Source organism: Entelurus aequoreus, linkage group LG22 (assembly GCF_033978785.1).
Source record: "Entelurus aequoreus isolate RoL-2023_Sb linkage group LG22, RoL_Eaeq_v1.1, whole genome shotgun sequence".
Taxonomy (NCBI): Eukaryota; Metazoa; Chordata; class Actinopteri; order Syngnathiformes; family Syngnathidae; genus Entelurus; species Entelurus aequoreus.
Window position 1 is genome coordinate 305,020 of NC_084752.1, and position 14,822 is coordinate 319,841.

Here is a 14,822-nt window from a genome sequence, read left to right on the forward strand (position 1 = left end):
GTATAGAGGCCCATTTCCAGAAACTATCACTCCAGTGTTCTAATGGTACAATGTGTTTGCTCATTGGCTCAGAAGGCTAATTGATGATTAGAAAACCCTTGTGCAATCATTTTCACACATCTGAAAACAGTTTAGCTCGTTACAGAAGCTACAAAACTTACCTTCCTTTGAGCAGATTGAGTTTCTGTAGCATCACATTTGTGGGGTCAATTAAACGCTCAAAATGGCCAGAAAAAGAGAACTTTCATCTGAAACTTGACAGTCTATTCTTGTTCTTAGAAATAAAGGCTATTCCACAAAATTGTTTGGGTGACCCCAAACTTTTGAACGGTAGTATATATATATATATATATATATATATATATATATATATATATATATATATATATATATATATATATATATATATATATATATTCAACAAATATTGGGAAAAAATAATTACAATATATTAATGCTCTTGATTTCTTTCCAAATTAAATTTTTTGCTCTCAAATGAATCGCTGAAATCTTGACCATTTGCTATCACACTTCTTGCACTCCCCTGTAGAAAGTTTATTCTTAGTTTTGGAATTTCTCGCATTTTAAGTTCCTCGTTTATGGAGGTTAATTTGTGTCTTCATCACGGAAGCTTTTGTTTAGCTTTTTTTCCACGCTGAATTTGTTTAGTTGAGTTGTTTGCATTTAAATGTTGTAATTTTGTAAACTATTTTTTTTTGCATCTTATTATGCTGACAATTTCATTGAATACAAATGTGTGAGCAAAATGTGTGTTTAAAATTTCAGTTTGTTAAAATTGTCTAAAAAAAATCAATACATATGTTTTGAAATTCAGTGTAAAAAAATCTGTATATATATATAAATATATATGAAAAATAAATAAAAAATATATATACACTGATTTTTTTCATACTGAATTTTAAAACGCTGTATAAATTCAATGTAAACAAATTCAGTGCATCAAAACTCAAGACCCACTTCCGATGAATTAAGACTGAAGCAATCGATCTTGTCTCAGAACCAATATTTCTACACTGATTTTTGTAATTATTTATTTATTTTTATTATATTTTATATAATATAACAAGATAATCTAACTGCTGCTGAGTTTCCTTTAATTCTGACTCATTTTCTCGAGCAAATTTGCATGTGCATAAAAAAAAACATCTCTCAAACGAACGGCTCACACTTGGGAATCGGTTCTCATCGTCCACTTAAAAGAGCCGTTGAAAAGAGTCGACTCGTTCGTGAACGTCACGTCTCTACTAGTGCATACAACAAAATGGCTTTGAGGGCAGCTTTGAGAAATAAGTCCGCTTTACCAGGTACGTCGCTTTTATGCTGCTTTTACAAGACAGAGAGCACGTTTCATCTTAGACCTTGATACCCATTTAGAGAGTGTGTTTAAGGTTCGACCGCTACTATAAAGCTCGGCTAACTAGCTAGCCGTTGCTATCTGCTTGACAGAAAGTGGAGCAAGGGTCATGTCTCTTCTTCTCCTACTTGATGACTAACTTCAACATTGTTTGGTCTTCATCCTTACCAGTCACTCACACCGATAACATTTATGTCTTTCATTCCAAACGTTTGTTTCACATTCTCAGACCAACACACTACAAGAAAGGTGTCCAAAGTGCAGCTATTTTCTGCACCACACATCCTAACAGTAAAATGACAATCGTTATTAGTCAAATGTATTCTTGTATAACGCAGAGATTTGCTTTTTCGCTTATAAATCAAAATATCATCATGAATTGATTAACGTGGACTCCGACTTAAACGAGTTGAAAAACTTATTCGGGTGTTACCATTTATTGGTCAATTTTACGGAATATGTACTGTACTGTTTCATGTAATGCAGGGGTGTCCAAAGGGCGGCCTGGGGGCCATTTGCGGCCCGCAGCTAATTGTTTACCGGCCCGCCACACATTCTGGAAATGCTATTGCAAAAAATAAAAATGAACATTAAAAAAAGTGGAATGAGGTGAAATCTAACGAGAAAAAGTTGCAATGTTGACACAAAGCTGCCATGCAGGCTGTTTTTTTTCTCTTTTGTCTTTCTTTCTTTTTCTTTTTTTGCCACTGCTAAAAAAAAAAATAATGACAAAAAATCCACGTTATAATTAATTATTTTCAAAGCTCCAATTAGTTCAAATGTTTCACTTTAACATGTTTTATGTGGTAAATATTGCATATATTGTGTAGTTGCCATATAAAAACAAAGTTTTCTTTGACAAAAGAGCATAAAACAAACAAAATAATAGTTCAAACGTAAAATCGACAGATATATCTGAAGTTGATCTCGTAACTCAAGTGATGAAAGTAAAAAAAACAAAAACTAATATAAATGTATCACTTTATGAGTGGGGAACCTTTTGGATCCCAAATATATTTAGTGGTATTTTATTTATCTTTTCACTGTGATGACTCAAAAATTAATATTAAATAATTAAAATCAATGGTGTCCTGCATTATTTATATTTTAGGGCTCCAATTACTAAATACTGCATATTTCAGTTTTACTATAAAAAACAAAGTTGTTTTTGACAGAAAAGCCATAAAACCTTTTTTTTTTTTTTAAGTTGATATAGAGATTTACTGTAAGCGTTAAATAAAAAATAATAATACAAATTAGACTTATTTTTAACATTTTAATAACTGAGACCCTTTATGGTCCCCGGGACCCCATAGGTAAAATAAATACAAAAAATCCATAAAAATATCAAAATGGCCCCCACTTGCTTTAATTTTTCCGTTTGAGGCCCTCAGTGGAAAAAGTTTGGACACCCCTGATATAATGTATTCTCTTCCTTTGCAATCTACTAATAAAGGTCTCAATCAATCAATCAAACACATAAGTTGGCAACACGAGATATTGAGCATTGTATTTGTTTTTCTGTGTGTGTGTGTGTCAACATCCAGGTCTTCTCTCTCAATTGTCCTCCAGCAGCAGTCATGGCAGAGTGTGTGCGTCCTCTGGGTTTGTCGCACAGCAGAGAAAAAACTCCACAACACCCAAAATCGCGGTGGATTTCGACCAGAGTACAGGTGAGTGTTGAAAGTGAAGCATAGCTGTGTCAATATTTGACTTTAAGGGGGAACTGCACTTTTAAAAATGTTGTTTATCGTTCACAATCCCTATGTAGGACAAAAACACATGTATCTTCATTTTTTTAATGCATTCTAAATCGTAAATAAATGCTAGCAAAAGTCAACAAACGACGGAGCCAATGGGAGCTCCTCTATTGCGCCCCAAAAAAATATCCTAAAAACGCCAACAGTACTCCGTTTACTAGTGATGGGTTGATGAGGCGTCATGAAGCGTTTCGACACATTGCAAAACTGTATTGATACTGTGTCGATACTGTGTCACTAAATACTGACATCTGCTGGACATTAAAAATCCCTATAGGCAACCTATGGACCGACTCAACTGACAATGATTTTATGACCTAGTATATACAATAATATAAACCAAGTCATTGTATTTCATTTAGGATTATTTCATATCTTAATTTAAATAAAAATTTAAAAAATTCTTTTTTAGATACAGTCAATAAATAATGTGAACATGTATCATAACATGGAAATCTAAGAGAACGTGTTGGGAATGAGGATGCTTGTGGACTGGGAATTGTATTTATTTATTTTTTTACACATTTTTATTTTAAAAAAACAGTTTTTCCAACGTAATCAATTTTAGACGATTTCTCTTCTTAGTTGTTATTTCTCCGGCTGTAGAAAAGAACCGCTCACAGGGCACAGAGGAGGCGTCAGTGCGACACAGTTTGCGTATCGGTCACATGACCGAAACAGCTCATGATCGGTCACGTGACTTTCTAAAAGCGGTACGTGCACCGACACAGGGTTTTGCTCTATGAGCTCGACGCATGCGCCGATGCATCGGTGTTGCCGGACCCATCACTACCATTTACATTTCGTGACCTGAATACTAAACAAGTATTAGAGATATTGTTATTATGAGCGCTAATGTTAAGGACCTATTTTTAGCGGCGCATTGATCACAGAGAAGTGACTAGCTAAAAAACAGAGATTGGTCAACCTTGGCAGCCAATTTAGACCCATAGATGGCAAGAAAGATACACCCACATTTTTTTGTGAAGATTATGTGTATTCTTTCATCTAAATGGGAATATAACAACATTTTAACAATTGTCATCCCAGTGAGAGCAGACATTATACAGTAAGTGATTGTATATTATGCTTATTGTCTCTCATGAAGTCTGTCATGATTACCTTAAATACCGGACTATAGGCCGCAACTTTTTCCCTACACTTTAAACTCTGCGGCTTATAAAATGGTGCGGCTAATTTATGGCTTTATTTTGCTGACAGCCATTATACAGTTTGAGGAAAGAACAAGCAAATACACTAAGTTGTTTTATTATTTGTGCAATGGCGTCATCTTTTTGACAAGTTCGCTGACTGCAGTGTCTTTCGATTTAATGCTTTCACCTGAAAGTAGAGTGCCGCTCAGTCATCTAGCCTTCTATAGCGTTTCTACTCATATGGATTCTGCATTCAAAACTCCAGGCGACGTTTGTAAGTTTCATAGTATAACTAAAACTGTTTATACTTACAAAACTGTCCCATGTGTGATGTCTGTAGGAGTTTGTTTTCATGCATATTTGTAGATGCTATCTTAATGTAATGACTCTAGCGTAATTAGTATTCGCTAATATGCTAACACGTTTACGAGTGTCTTAGTATTAATAATTTACAACAGCATTCTTTTTGTATTGTTTCAGTTTTATAAATTCCTCAGTAAATTCGCCACAACGTCACCGTGGAGTTATTGAGTCTGTTTAGCTGATTGGAAAGCGAACTTCCGCAGCTAGTGCGTCCATGACAATGACTTCTGTTTTGTTCGGTCAACCCTTTTACTGTCCTGTTACAGGCACCGTTTGGAAACAATTATGGTATGTAAAGAAACTTCTACCGAATCTTTTTGTGTAAATATTCATTTTGCAGCGTATATACAGTATCTGCGGCTTATAGTCCCTTGCAGCTAATATATGGGAAAACATTTTCACCTACATTTAGTGAGTGCAGTTTATATAACTGTGCGCTCTATACTGCGGAAAATACAGTAGAAGGTGTTGTTGTTGAAGGAAAACGGGCATTTTGTGATGCTTCTATGAAATTAATGTGCCGCCGTATGCTTAAAATTACAAAAATACTTGTTAAAAATGGTTATTATGAATGTACCACATTGCATACATACTTACAGTGTGTATATAAAAGAATGATGGAGGTGTTTGGATGTTTTTTAGAGCGGTATATAGGCGGTATAGAACGACTCCGATTGATCCATTTTTAGCTGACTTTTTCTTACATTTATTTACGATTTAGAATGCATAAAAAACAAATGTGCTCTTGCCTTACATGGGGATTGTGAATGATTCCAAAATTCCATAAAAAAGTGCAGTCTCCCTTTGAGCTTAATTACCAATTTGCACCACTGCAATGATGTAATTGTCCAAATTGCATAATTGGTCATGAAGTGAGTGAAAAAACATGAAAAGCAAAACAAACATGTATTACAACTACAAATACACTTTATTCTGTTGCGTATTTTCTTCAGGTTTTTTTTACCCCCAAACCAAACTGAGCCACCAGGGTTGCGCAATATAAGTTATATACATTTGGCAGACGATAGATGTCAGGTTCAAACACTGATGACATCTATTAAACAAGACAAGAGGCAAAGAAATTAAACAGAGACATAATTCAATTTGGACTCAATTGAGGAGACACGTCTGGACACACTGTACCCTTGTACAGTATCTCAGCACGCTCTGCCAAAAGATTGCTCTCCTCCTTCTTTATTTGACTTTCTCCCCCCCCACCCGACCACAGCTGCTTCCAGAGGGAAGTGGGTCGTAAACAGCGTTGCCTTTGGTTACCGAACAGTTCAAAAGAAGAGGTCGTAAAATAGTTCAAAAAGAGTTCTATAAAATAGTTCAAAAAGGGTTCGTAAAATACTTCAAAAAGAGTTTGTCTGGAAATTGGGCAGGTCCTGCCATCTGTCTGCTTTGAAGTCACAGTGGAGTTTTACGAGCCTTCCTCCTGGTAGGCCCCAAAGACAGCTCCCGTCCCCCTGCCAGGAACTCAATGTAATACAAAGCTTTTGTGATAATTTAGAAACAATTATTCTAACAATAGACCTTTCAATACAATCGTCATATGGTGATGATGTATGTTGACACATCCTAGCTGTGTCCCGCAAACGCAATGCAGCGTCCTCACTAGTCGACTATATTTGCAACCAGTGTGTAGTCCTCCTTTTGCACAAAGTCAGCTGGGAGAGAATCCACCGCGCTGTAAGTGTACAAAATGGCAACGGCCCCGAACCGTGTATTTATTGACATGCTAATTCTCTTGTTGTGATAAATGTGTTTGTGTCATATGCATCTGCAGGCGTGGCCGTGATGCGTATGAAGAGTCCGCCAGTCAACAGCCTCAGTTTGGACTTCCTCACGGAGTTTTGCATCAGTGTGGAGAAGCTCGAGATGGACAAGAGCTGTCGAGGCCTCATCATCACCTCGGTAACACCTACTCCTTAGAGCAGGGGTCGGCAACCCAAAATGTCGAAAGAGCCATATTGGACCAAAAATACAAAAAAACAAATCTGCCTGGAGCAAATTAAAAGCCTTGTAAGTGTTATAATGAAGGCAACACATTATGTAAATATCTATATTATCTAACTATCACAAATGACTGTCGCAGGCTGACGCAACTCTTTGTTGACAAAAATGTTAAAATGTAATATTTATTTTACACATTTTACAAAATTGGATGACATTAGTAAAACAGAGGCTTTTTAGCGGGTGAGATAACTCCTGGAAATTACTGGTTTAGAATGGCCAAAGGTATAGATGTGTGTGTCCTAGTTAAAGGAAACTGCAGGCTGTCTTCTTCTAATGGATTTATTACAATCTTTGCAAGCTGGGTAACATTTTCTGTGGTCTGGAACAACATGGCACACAAACAACTATCAGAAATGCAGCCAATATTACATACAGATAATGTGTCATGAGACATGCAAATATAAATTAAATACACAGAAGACAAAAGTAAAGGAAATTAAATATGTACATACAGCTAGCCTAAATAGCATGTTAGCATTGATTAGCGTGCAGTCATGCAGTGACCAAATATGCCTGATTAGCACTTGAAAGAAGTCAATAACATCAACAAAGCTCACGTTTGTGCATTCACGCACAGCATAAAATGTTTGGTTGACAAAATGAGACAAAGGAGTGGCATAAACACATCTTTCTGTGGCAGCGTCAGAGAAAGTTGTGTATAAAAAAACAAACTACGGTGAGTTCAAGGACTGCCGAAATTAAAATTAGTAGGACAAAACGGTGCTGGTCAAATATTCTCATCAGTGAAGCATGTTTAATATAAACAGTGGGATTTCTAACATTTAGGAAGGTCTGTGTCATGTTTGTCCTACATAAACCATATTAAAACAAAAAATGTAATTTTTTTTACCATTTGCATACGTTTTTCAAAAAGCTCCAGGGAGCTACTAGGGCGGCTCTAAAGAGTTCAAGAGGTAGTCACCTGAAATGGTTTTCACTTCACAGGTGTGCTTGAAGCTCAACAAGAGAATGCCAAGAGTGTGCAAAGCAGTAATCAGAGCAAAGAGTGGCTAATTTGAAGAAACTAGAATATAAAACATGTTTTCAGTTATTTCACCTTTTTTTGTTAAGTACATAACTCCACATGTGTTCATTCATAGTTTGGATGCCTTCAGTGACAATGTACAATGTAAATAGACATGAAAATAAAGAAAACGCATTGAATAAGGAGATGGTGTGTCCAAATTTTGGCCTGAACTGTATGTTTTATAATAATTCCATTAATTAATTCAATAATTATGAATTTGACATACATTGAGTTCAGTCCATGCGTTCTTTGTATGCAGAGCTTGCCCAAGGTCTTCTCGGCAGGACTGGACATCATGGAGATGTATGGCAAGAGTCCAGAGAGCTGTGGAGAGTTCTGGAAGGCTGTCCAGGAGATGTGGCTAAAACTGTACAGCTCCAACATGGTGACGATCGCTGCCATTAACGTACGTACAAACGGTATAATCCATCATATCTCTGTAATTAGAGCAAAGAAGACAACTTGGTTTTCTATTACAGGGCTCCAGTCCTGCAGGGGGCTGTCTGATGTCCATCACATGCGATTATAGAATAATGGTGGACAATCCACGGTACAGCATTGGCTTAAATGAGACGCAGCTTGGCATCGTTGCACCTTTTTGGTAAAAATTCACCATCATGTTCATGAAAATTGTGGCAGTGCTGTTTATGATGACACTTCCTCTCGGATCAATGAACTGAAGTACCACCTAAATATATCCTGTACCATGTGCTGCTGGCAGGTTTAAGGATACCATGAGTAACACAGTTGGCCACCGGACCACTGAGATGGCGCTGGCTCTGGGGCTGCTCTACAACCCAGCAGAGGCTCTGAAAGTAGGACTAGTGGACCAAATAGTACCAGAAGATAAGCTCATGACCACAGCTGAGCAGACCATGGCCAAGTGGTTGGCCATTCCAGGTATGTCATCCATGTTATAAATATACAGTGGTACTGGGTTATGTTGACAACCAATTTATCAAGTCCTGGCCCACAGTGTTATTATTAAAAAGTTACTACCACTACTTTTGTCAACATAAAAGTTGAGCCCCAAAGAGGTCTTTTCAATGAAAAATGAGCCCGTTTATGTCGACATAAATTTAATATCGGTTTTATAATGACCCAAGTTGTCATCGTATTATTGAGTGTGCTCAAAAAGTACTTGTATTTTAAAGGGGAACTGCACTTTTGTTTGGAATTTTGCTCATCGTTCACAATCATTGCGAAAGACATGACAACAAAATGATTAGTTTTTTTAATGCATTCTAACTCGTAAATAAAAGTTAATTGGAGGTCCTCTATTCCGCCCGTAAAACCCAATAAAAAACATCCAAAAAGCACCAACAATACTCCATTTACATTTCGTGACTTGAATATTAACCAAGTATGAGTGATATTGTTATTAAAAGTGCTAACTCAGACAAACTATTTATAGCGACGCCGTGATCAGGAGCTTGACATGATCGACTGATGAGCAGCTTCCTCGTTTACTTGCTCGTCAAACTTTATTGTAGATCATAAATCATGCCTCTCACCTGGATAGTAGAAGGATGAGTAGGTATTCCGACAAGTTGGTACACTTTGACAGCCAATTTAGACCCGGAAATGGCGAAAAAGACACTTCGTACCACCCCCCTTTTCTTTGCGAGGATTATGAGTCATTCTTCATCTAAATGGGAATATATAAACATCCTAGCAGTCGGCATCCTAATGACAGCAGACCTTGTACAGTAAGTGAGGTTTTTATTATGTTTGTCGTCTCTCATAAAGTCTACAGTGAGTAATAATCAGTGATGTAGTCGGAAAAAAAAGCGATCGCCATGAGCAAAATACATAAATATTAAATGTTATTATTAATGTGCCTGTTACTACATTATATATATATACTGTACTTACATCATGTATATAAAACCTTATAAGATTCTTTATAGGTAGAATAGAGCTTGTGCCATTGGCTCCATTGTAAGCAGATTTTTGATCATTTATTTAATAATTAGAATGCATTACAAAAAAATACATCCATAGTCATGTCTTTCATAATGATTGTGAACGATAGGCAAAATTCTAAAAAAAAAAAAGTGCAGTTTTCCCCTTTAACCAAGTTTTATGTAAAAAGTAAACCTTAACACTATATATTTATAGTTTTTTCCCCTGAATCAATTCCTCACAGTAACATAAAATAGTCCAAAAATCAAAAAATAATAATAAACACTATTAGTTTTTAATGAGATGTTTAAGGATATGGAGCTAAATTATGGCCAAAAATGAAACTGTAAAATAAGTGTACTGTTACCAAATTTGGAGACATTGGTTTTACTTTGGTGTGTTCAAAGACGGCTAAATAAAGTGAGAAAAGTGAATGTTCGGCGAAGCTCATTAAAACAAAAGGACAAACATGCAAAAACAGTGGACTTTCTAACAGTGTATTGTATTCCTAATGAAATAATTGCGTCCATTGTCCTGGTGGTTGGGAACCTCTGGTGTTTTGAGTCCAATTGTTTTAGTTCCTATGTCCCCTGAAGGCAACGTGGAAGTAAGCACAATGATTCCAGAGCCCTGTAAAAAAAGAACTGAAACTGGGAGAAGAAAATGGGGATTCTGAAAAAGAACAGGAATAAAAGATCTGAGCCCCAAAAATATTTGAAATTGAAAAAAGTGAAACTGTAAAAAAAGAATTGGAATGTGAAAAAAACAAAGCTCATATATCTTTATATGAAAGTGAAAATTTAAAAAAAAAAAAAGTATTACGGAGTAAAGCAACATTATATCCAATCTGGACAGATATTGTGTGCATTTTTTTAATATGCTGATTGAAATTGAAAATGTTTTTATGTTGAATTCACAAGTCTATTTTTCAAAGTTTACAAAACTGTTAGTAATTCAAGCTAGCTAGCAATTAGCACGCTAGCTCGCTTCTACAGTAAATGAGCAATAGTTAATGGAACCGTGAGTAAAGGAAGTGCGATTATCAATCACAGTTTTACATGGATTTCAATTTGAAACGGTAAAACTGACAGTTGGGAGTTTGACCGCGGTTTATCATTATTACCACGGCCGGTGTCGTGCCAAATTCTGTAAATATTTTGTATCCCCTGCCGAGGGAGCGCGCATAGAGGCGGAGCTCTGTGCCTTGTCCAGACAGTGGCCGCACTTCCGTGTTATTAGCAATGTCAATGATTATAAATATTATGTATCCCCTACTATCTTTTTTTGTGATTAATAACATGAGTCCAAATTCACAAGTTTTGTTGTTGATGATGCTAAGTATCTACAGAATAAAACACATGGTGTTAGTACATCAGTTGAGGAAAATAGAGGGGGGGACACATTTTATGGCAGCACAGAAATATGCTGAAATATTCTGTATCCTCTAACTTTTTTGGGGATTAATAAAATGAGTCCAAATTCACAAGTTTTGTACAAAGACAAGTCTGTACATATAATCCACATGTTAGTACATAGCTTGAGGGACGTACTATTTTCTGGCGTAAAATATGTGGGGTTTTTTTGTTTTCCGTCCATCCATTTTCTATTGCTTGTCCCTTTTTAGGGGTTCGCGGGGGGTGCTGGAGCCTATGTTGTTGTTTTTTTTACTTTGTAGTGTTTGTTCCCATTATATTGGTGTTATGTTATCATCTATCACAGTGGTTCTTAGCCTTGTTGGAGGTACCGAACCCCACCAGTTTCATATGCGCATTCACCGAACCCTTCTTTAGTGAAAAATAAAATGTTTTTTTTTTTTTTCAAATTCAAGACAAAGTTATATGTTTTTGGGAACACTTTAGTATGGGGAACATATTCTAAGTAACAAAGACTTAATTTAGAGTTTTTTTGGACACTAGGGGAACATGTTCTAAGTAACAAAGACTTAATTTAGTGTTATTTGGTTAGGGTTAGGGCCAGGGTTAGAGGGTTTAGGGTTATAATAAGGCCAGGCCGAATAAGGCATTAATAAGTACTTAATAATGACTAGTTAAGAGCCAATATGTTACTAATTTGCATGTTAATAAGCAACTAATTAATGGTGAATATGTTCCACATACTAAAGTGTTACCATGTTTTTTTACTGGTGCACAAAATGAATCGTGCATGAACATCACCTTGTTCAAACAACAAAACCAACAAATGACCCACCTGCAAATCAGTCTGACTTCTGCTGTTGTCGTATCCGTAATACGCCGATAGGGAGAAGTTTTTATTTACACGATGAGACGGGTTTGTTTTGACCTCCGCCGAACCCCTGAGCCCGACTCACCGAACCCCTAGGGTTCGATCGAACCCAGGTTAGGAACCACTGATCTATCAGAAGATGAAATAAATAATAAACCAAATTGTAGGATGTTATTGTCATTTGCAGAAATTAGCAGGCATGACACCGTGACCGTATACAATAGAGAAGCTTGAATACAAGTACAACACGTCATGTACAGATGATCAAAAGCATTTATTCGGGTAAGAATGTCGCATGTTACACCAACAACATTTTTGACAATCAAAGCATGATCGTAATAATCCACATTTTGTATCATTGACATCGCTAATAACACGGAAGTTCGGCCGCTGTCTGAACAAGGCACAGAGCTCCGCCCCCGTGCGCGCTCCACCGGCAGGGGATACTAAATATTTCAGGGGTACAGAATTTCGCACGGCAATCGTTACATCCCTGGAACATAATCGGGTTAAAGCTCACTCTTGTAGTCGTGATTGAGCCGTTTCCTTGAAATGCGTTGCAGACCACGCCAGACAGATCACCAAGTCCATGATGAGGAAGCCGACGCTTGACAAGCTCGTGTCCGAACGAAAGGCCGACATCCAAAACTTTGTGGGTTTCATCACCAAAGACTACATCCAGAAGTCCCTGCGTGTGTATCTTGAGATGCTCAAAAAGAGGAAGGCTTAGTGAGAACGGGGAAGGAAGCAAATGAAGGGAATCGGCTGTACGTCAGTGTCATTTTCACTGTTGTTGTTGTTTGATAGGATTTACTTGTTTCGCTGCTGGGGGTCATATTTATATATTGAAGGACCATTCGGTATAAATGGAACGAAGCGAGCTCGGCTCACATAAGGAACATAAGCATCCAAGCCTCGCCATTAACGTGCCTGTCTAAGCGATAATGTACCCTTGTTCCGAGCATTGTCTCAAACAAAACGGTTTTCTTCACATCATGTCTGGAAATAAACAAATACCTGCTTCAAACTTTCTTCAAGCATCATTGCATACCTGCCAACAACTACGGTTTTCCCGAAATGCGTACCGTATTTTCCGGACCATAGGGCGTACCGGATTATATGGCGCACTGCCGATGAATGGTCTATTTTTTTCTTTTTTTCATATATTAGGCGCACCGGATTATAAAACGCATTAAAGGGGTCATAGAATTATTTATTTTTTTCTATATGTAAAACACTTCCTTGTGGTCTACATAACATGTAATGGTGGTTCTTTGGTCAAAATGTTGCATAGATGATGTTTTACAGACCATCTGCAAGCCGCTTTCTGACAGTCGCTTCAGGATGCGTCGTTTTGAGGGCGGTCGTATTTACGTGGCTCACCTTCGACAGTGTCTTCCCCCCGTCATCTTTGTTGTAGCGGTGTAGCGTGCAAGGACGGGAGTGGAAGAAGTGTCAAAAGATGGAGCTAACTGTTTTAATGACATTCAGACTTTTCTTAAATCAATAACAGAGCAGCATCTCCTCATCCGGAAACAACACAGGAAATGTGTCCCGTGAAAAACCGTCCAACCGGAACTCTAATAACTAAAGTTCCTTGGGTGAATAATTTAACTCACTACACCGGTATGTTTTAGGGCAGGGGTCCCCAAACTTTTTGACTCGGGGGCCGCATTGGGTTAAAACAATTTGGCCGGGGGCCGGGCTATATATATCTATATATACATATAGATATATATATATATATATAGAGCGCACTTTCCGCGCGCGCAATTATGTCACGTTATCGATGAGAAAATGCATTTTTAGACAATATGATTTGCCTAAGCGGCTAGGAGACACCGTGAGTAGAAAAGACAGAAAAAAATTATATATATATATATATATATATTATTTTTTTTAATACTTTGGACTTCCCACGGGCCTGATTTTGGACGCTGGCCGTAGTTTGGGGACCCCTGTTTTAGGGCTTTCATGGCGAGTTTACTGACAGATACAAGTTAGAACTTCACACTACTTTATATTAGAAATGGCAACAGCGGAGGATGAATGTTCCATAAGAAGAAGATAGAGGGGAAAAAGAAGAAGCTTATCGACTCACGCAATTTTTCAGGACTTCTACGGATCCCAAATACAGATCAGCAGGTACCAGAAGGTAAGAAAAGTTGCTTTTGCATAATAATGCGAAACAAAACACCAGATAATATGTCTTACCTTATACACACACACCATAATAATGCTCGTATGTTGAAGCACAGTACAATCCTCCAAGCAGTGCGGCTTCATGGCTTACCAAAGTCATACTAAAACATTTTGATAGATTTTTGAGCGCCGTGTGTAATGTTTTATATTTTCAATGGAACATTTCAAATGTTGGTGTTTTTTACTTGAGACATATTGCAATCATAGTGCTGTCTACACTTATATCTTATGTTTGACTGCCATCTACTGGTCACACTTATCATTACACCATGTACCAAATAAAATCGCTTTGAGGTGAGTAAGCTCAACTGAACTTATACCTTACATTAGGCGCACCGGGTTATAAGGCGCACAGTCGAGTTTTGAGGGGAAAAAAATATTTTAAGTGCGCCTTCTAGTCCGGAAAATACGGTACAGTTTTTGATCATCCATTCCGGTTTACGGCTGCAGTGGTAGAAACTACGGTTTTCATTAAACATGATTAACTTAAAAATCAAAGCAATGTGGCTTAACTACATTTTCCAGTAGCTTGGCAGTAGCTTCGCTTTTATTGACCGTTTAGTTAAACATATTTATTATTAATTTAGTTTATTTATTTTAGCACAACATAATACATATTGTATAAACCCCGTTTCCATATGAGTTGGGAAATTGTGTTAGATGTAAATATAAACGGAATACAATGATTTGCAAATCATTTTCAACCCATATTCAGTTGAATATGCTACAAAGACAACGTATTTGATGTTCAAACTGATAAACATTTTTTTATT

The 14,822-nt window shown here is 37.0% G+C and overlaps 1 protein-coding gene across 2 annotated transcripts in view; it reads left to right on the top strand.

The window, feature by feature from the left end:
* The window catches only part of LOC133639269 (enoyl-CoA delta isomerase 1, mitochondrial-like), a 58,071-nt gene extending 45,193 nt beyond the window's left edge, over nucleotides 1-12,878 (top strand). The window contains exons 1-7 of one of the 2 annotated variants that reach the window (XM_062032465.1): nucleotides 1,195-1,325; nucleotides 2,923-3,048; nucleotides 6,442-6,569; nucleotides 7,958-8,104; nucleotides 8,178-8,299; nucleotides 8,420-8,598; nucleotides 12,411-12,878. In XM_062032465.1, coding sequence (XP_061888449.1) covers nucleotides 1,283-1,325; nucleotides 2,923-3,048; nucleotides 6,442-6,569; nucleotides 7,958-8,104; nucleotides 8,178-8,299; nucleotides 8,420-8,598; nucleotides 12,411-12,577 — 912 coding nt within the window. In that variant the 5' untranslated portion in view covers nucleotides 1,195-1,282 and the 3' untranslated portion in view covers nucleotides 12,578-12,878. Of the gene's footprint in view, nucleotides 1-1,194; nucleotides 1,326-2,922; nucleotides 3,049-6,441; nucleotides 6,570-7,957; nucleotides 8,105-8,177; nucleotides 8,300-8,419; nucleotides 8,599-12,410 lie in introns of those variants that run through there. The other variant, XM_062032467.1, reaches the window with a different exon arrangement.
* Nucleotides 12,879-14,822: the final 1,944 nt, after the last annotated feature.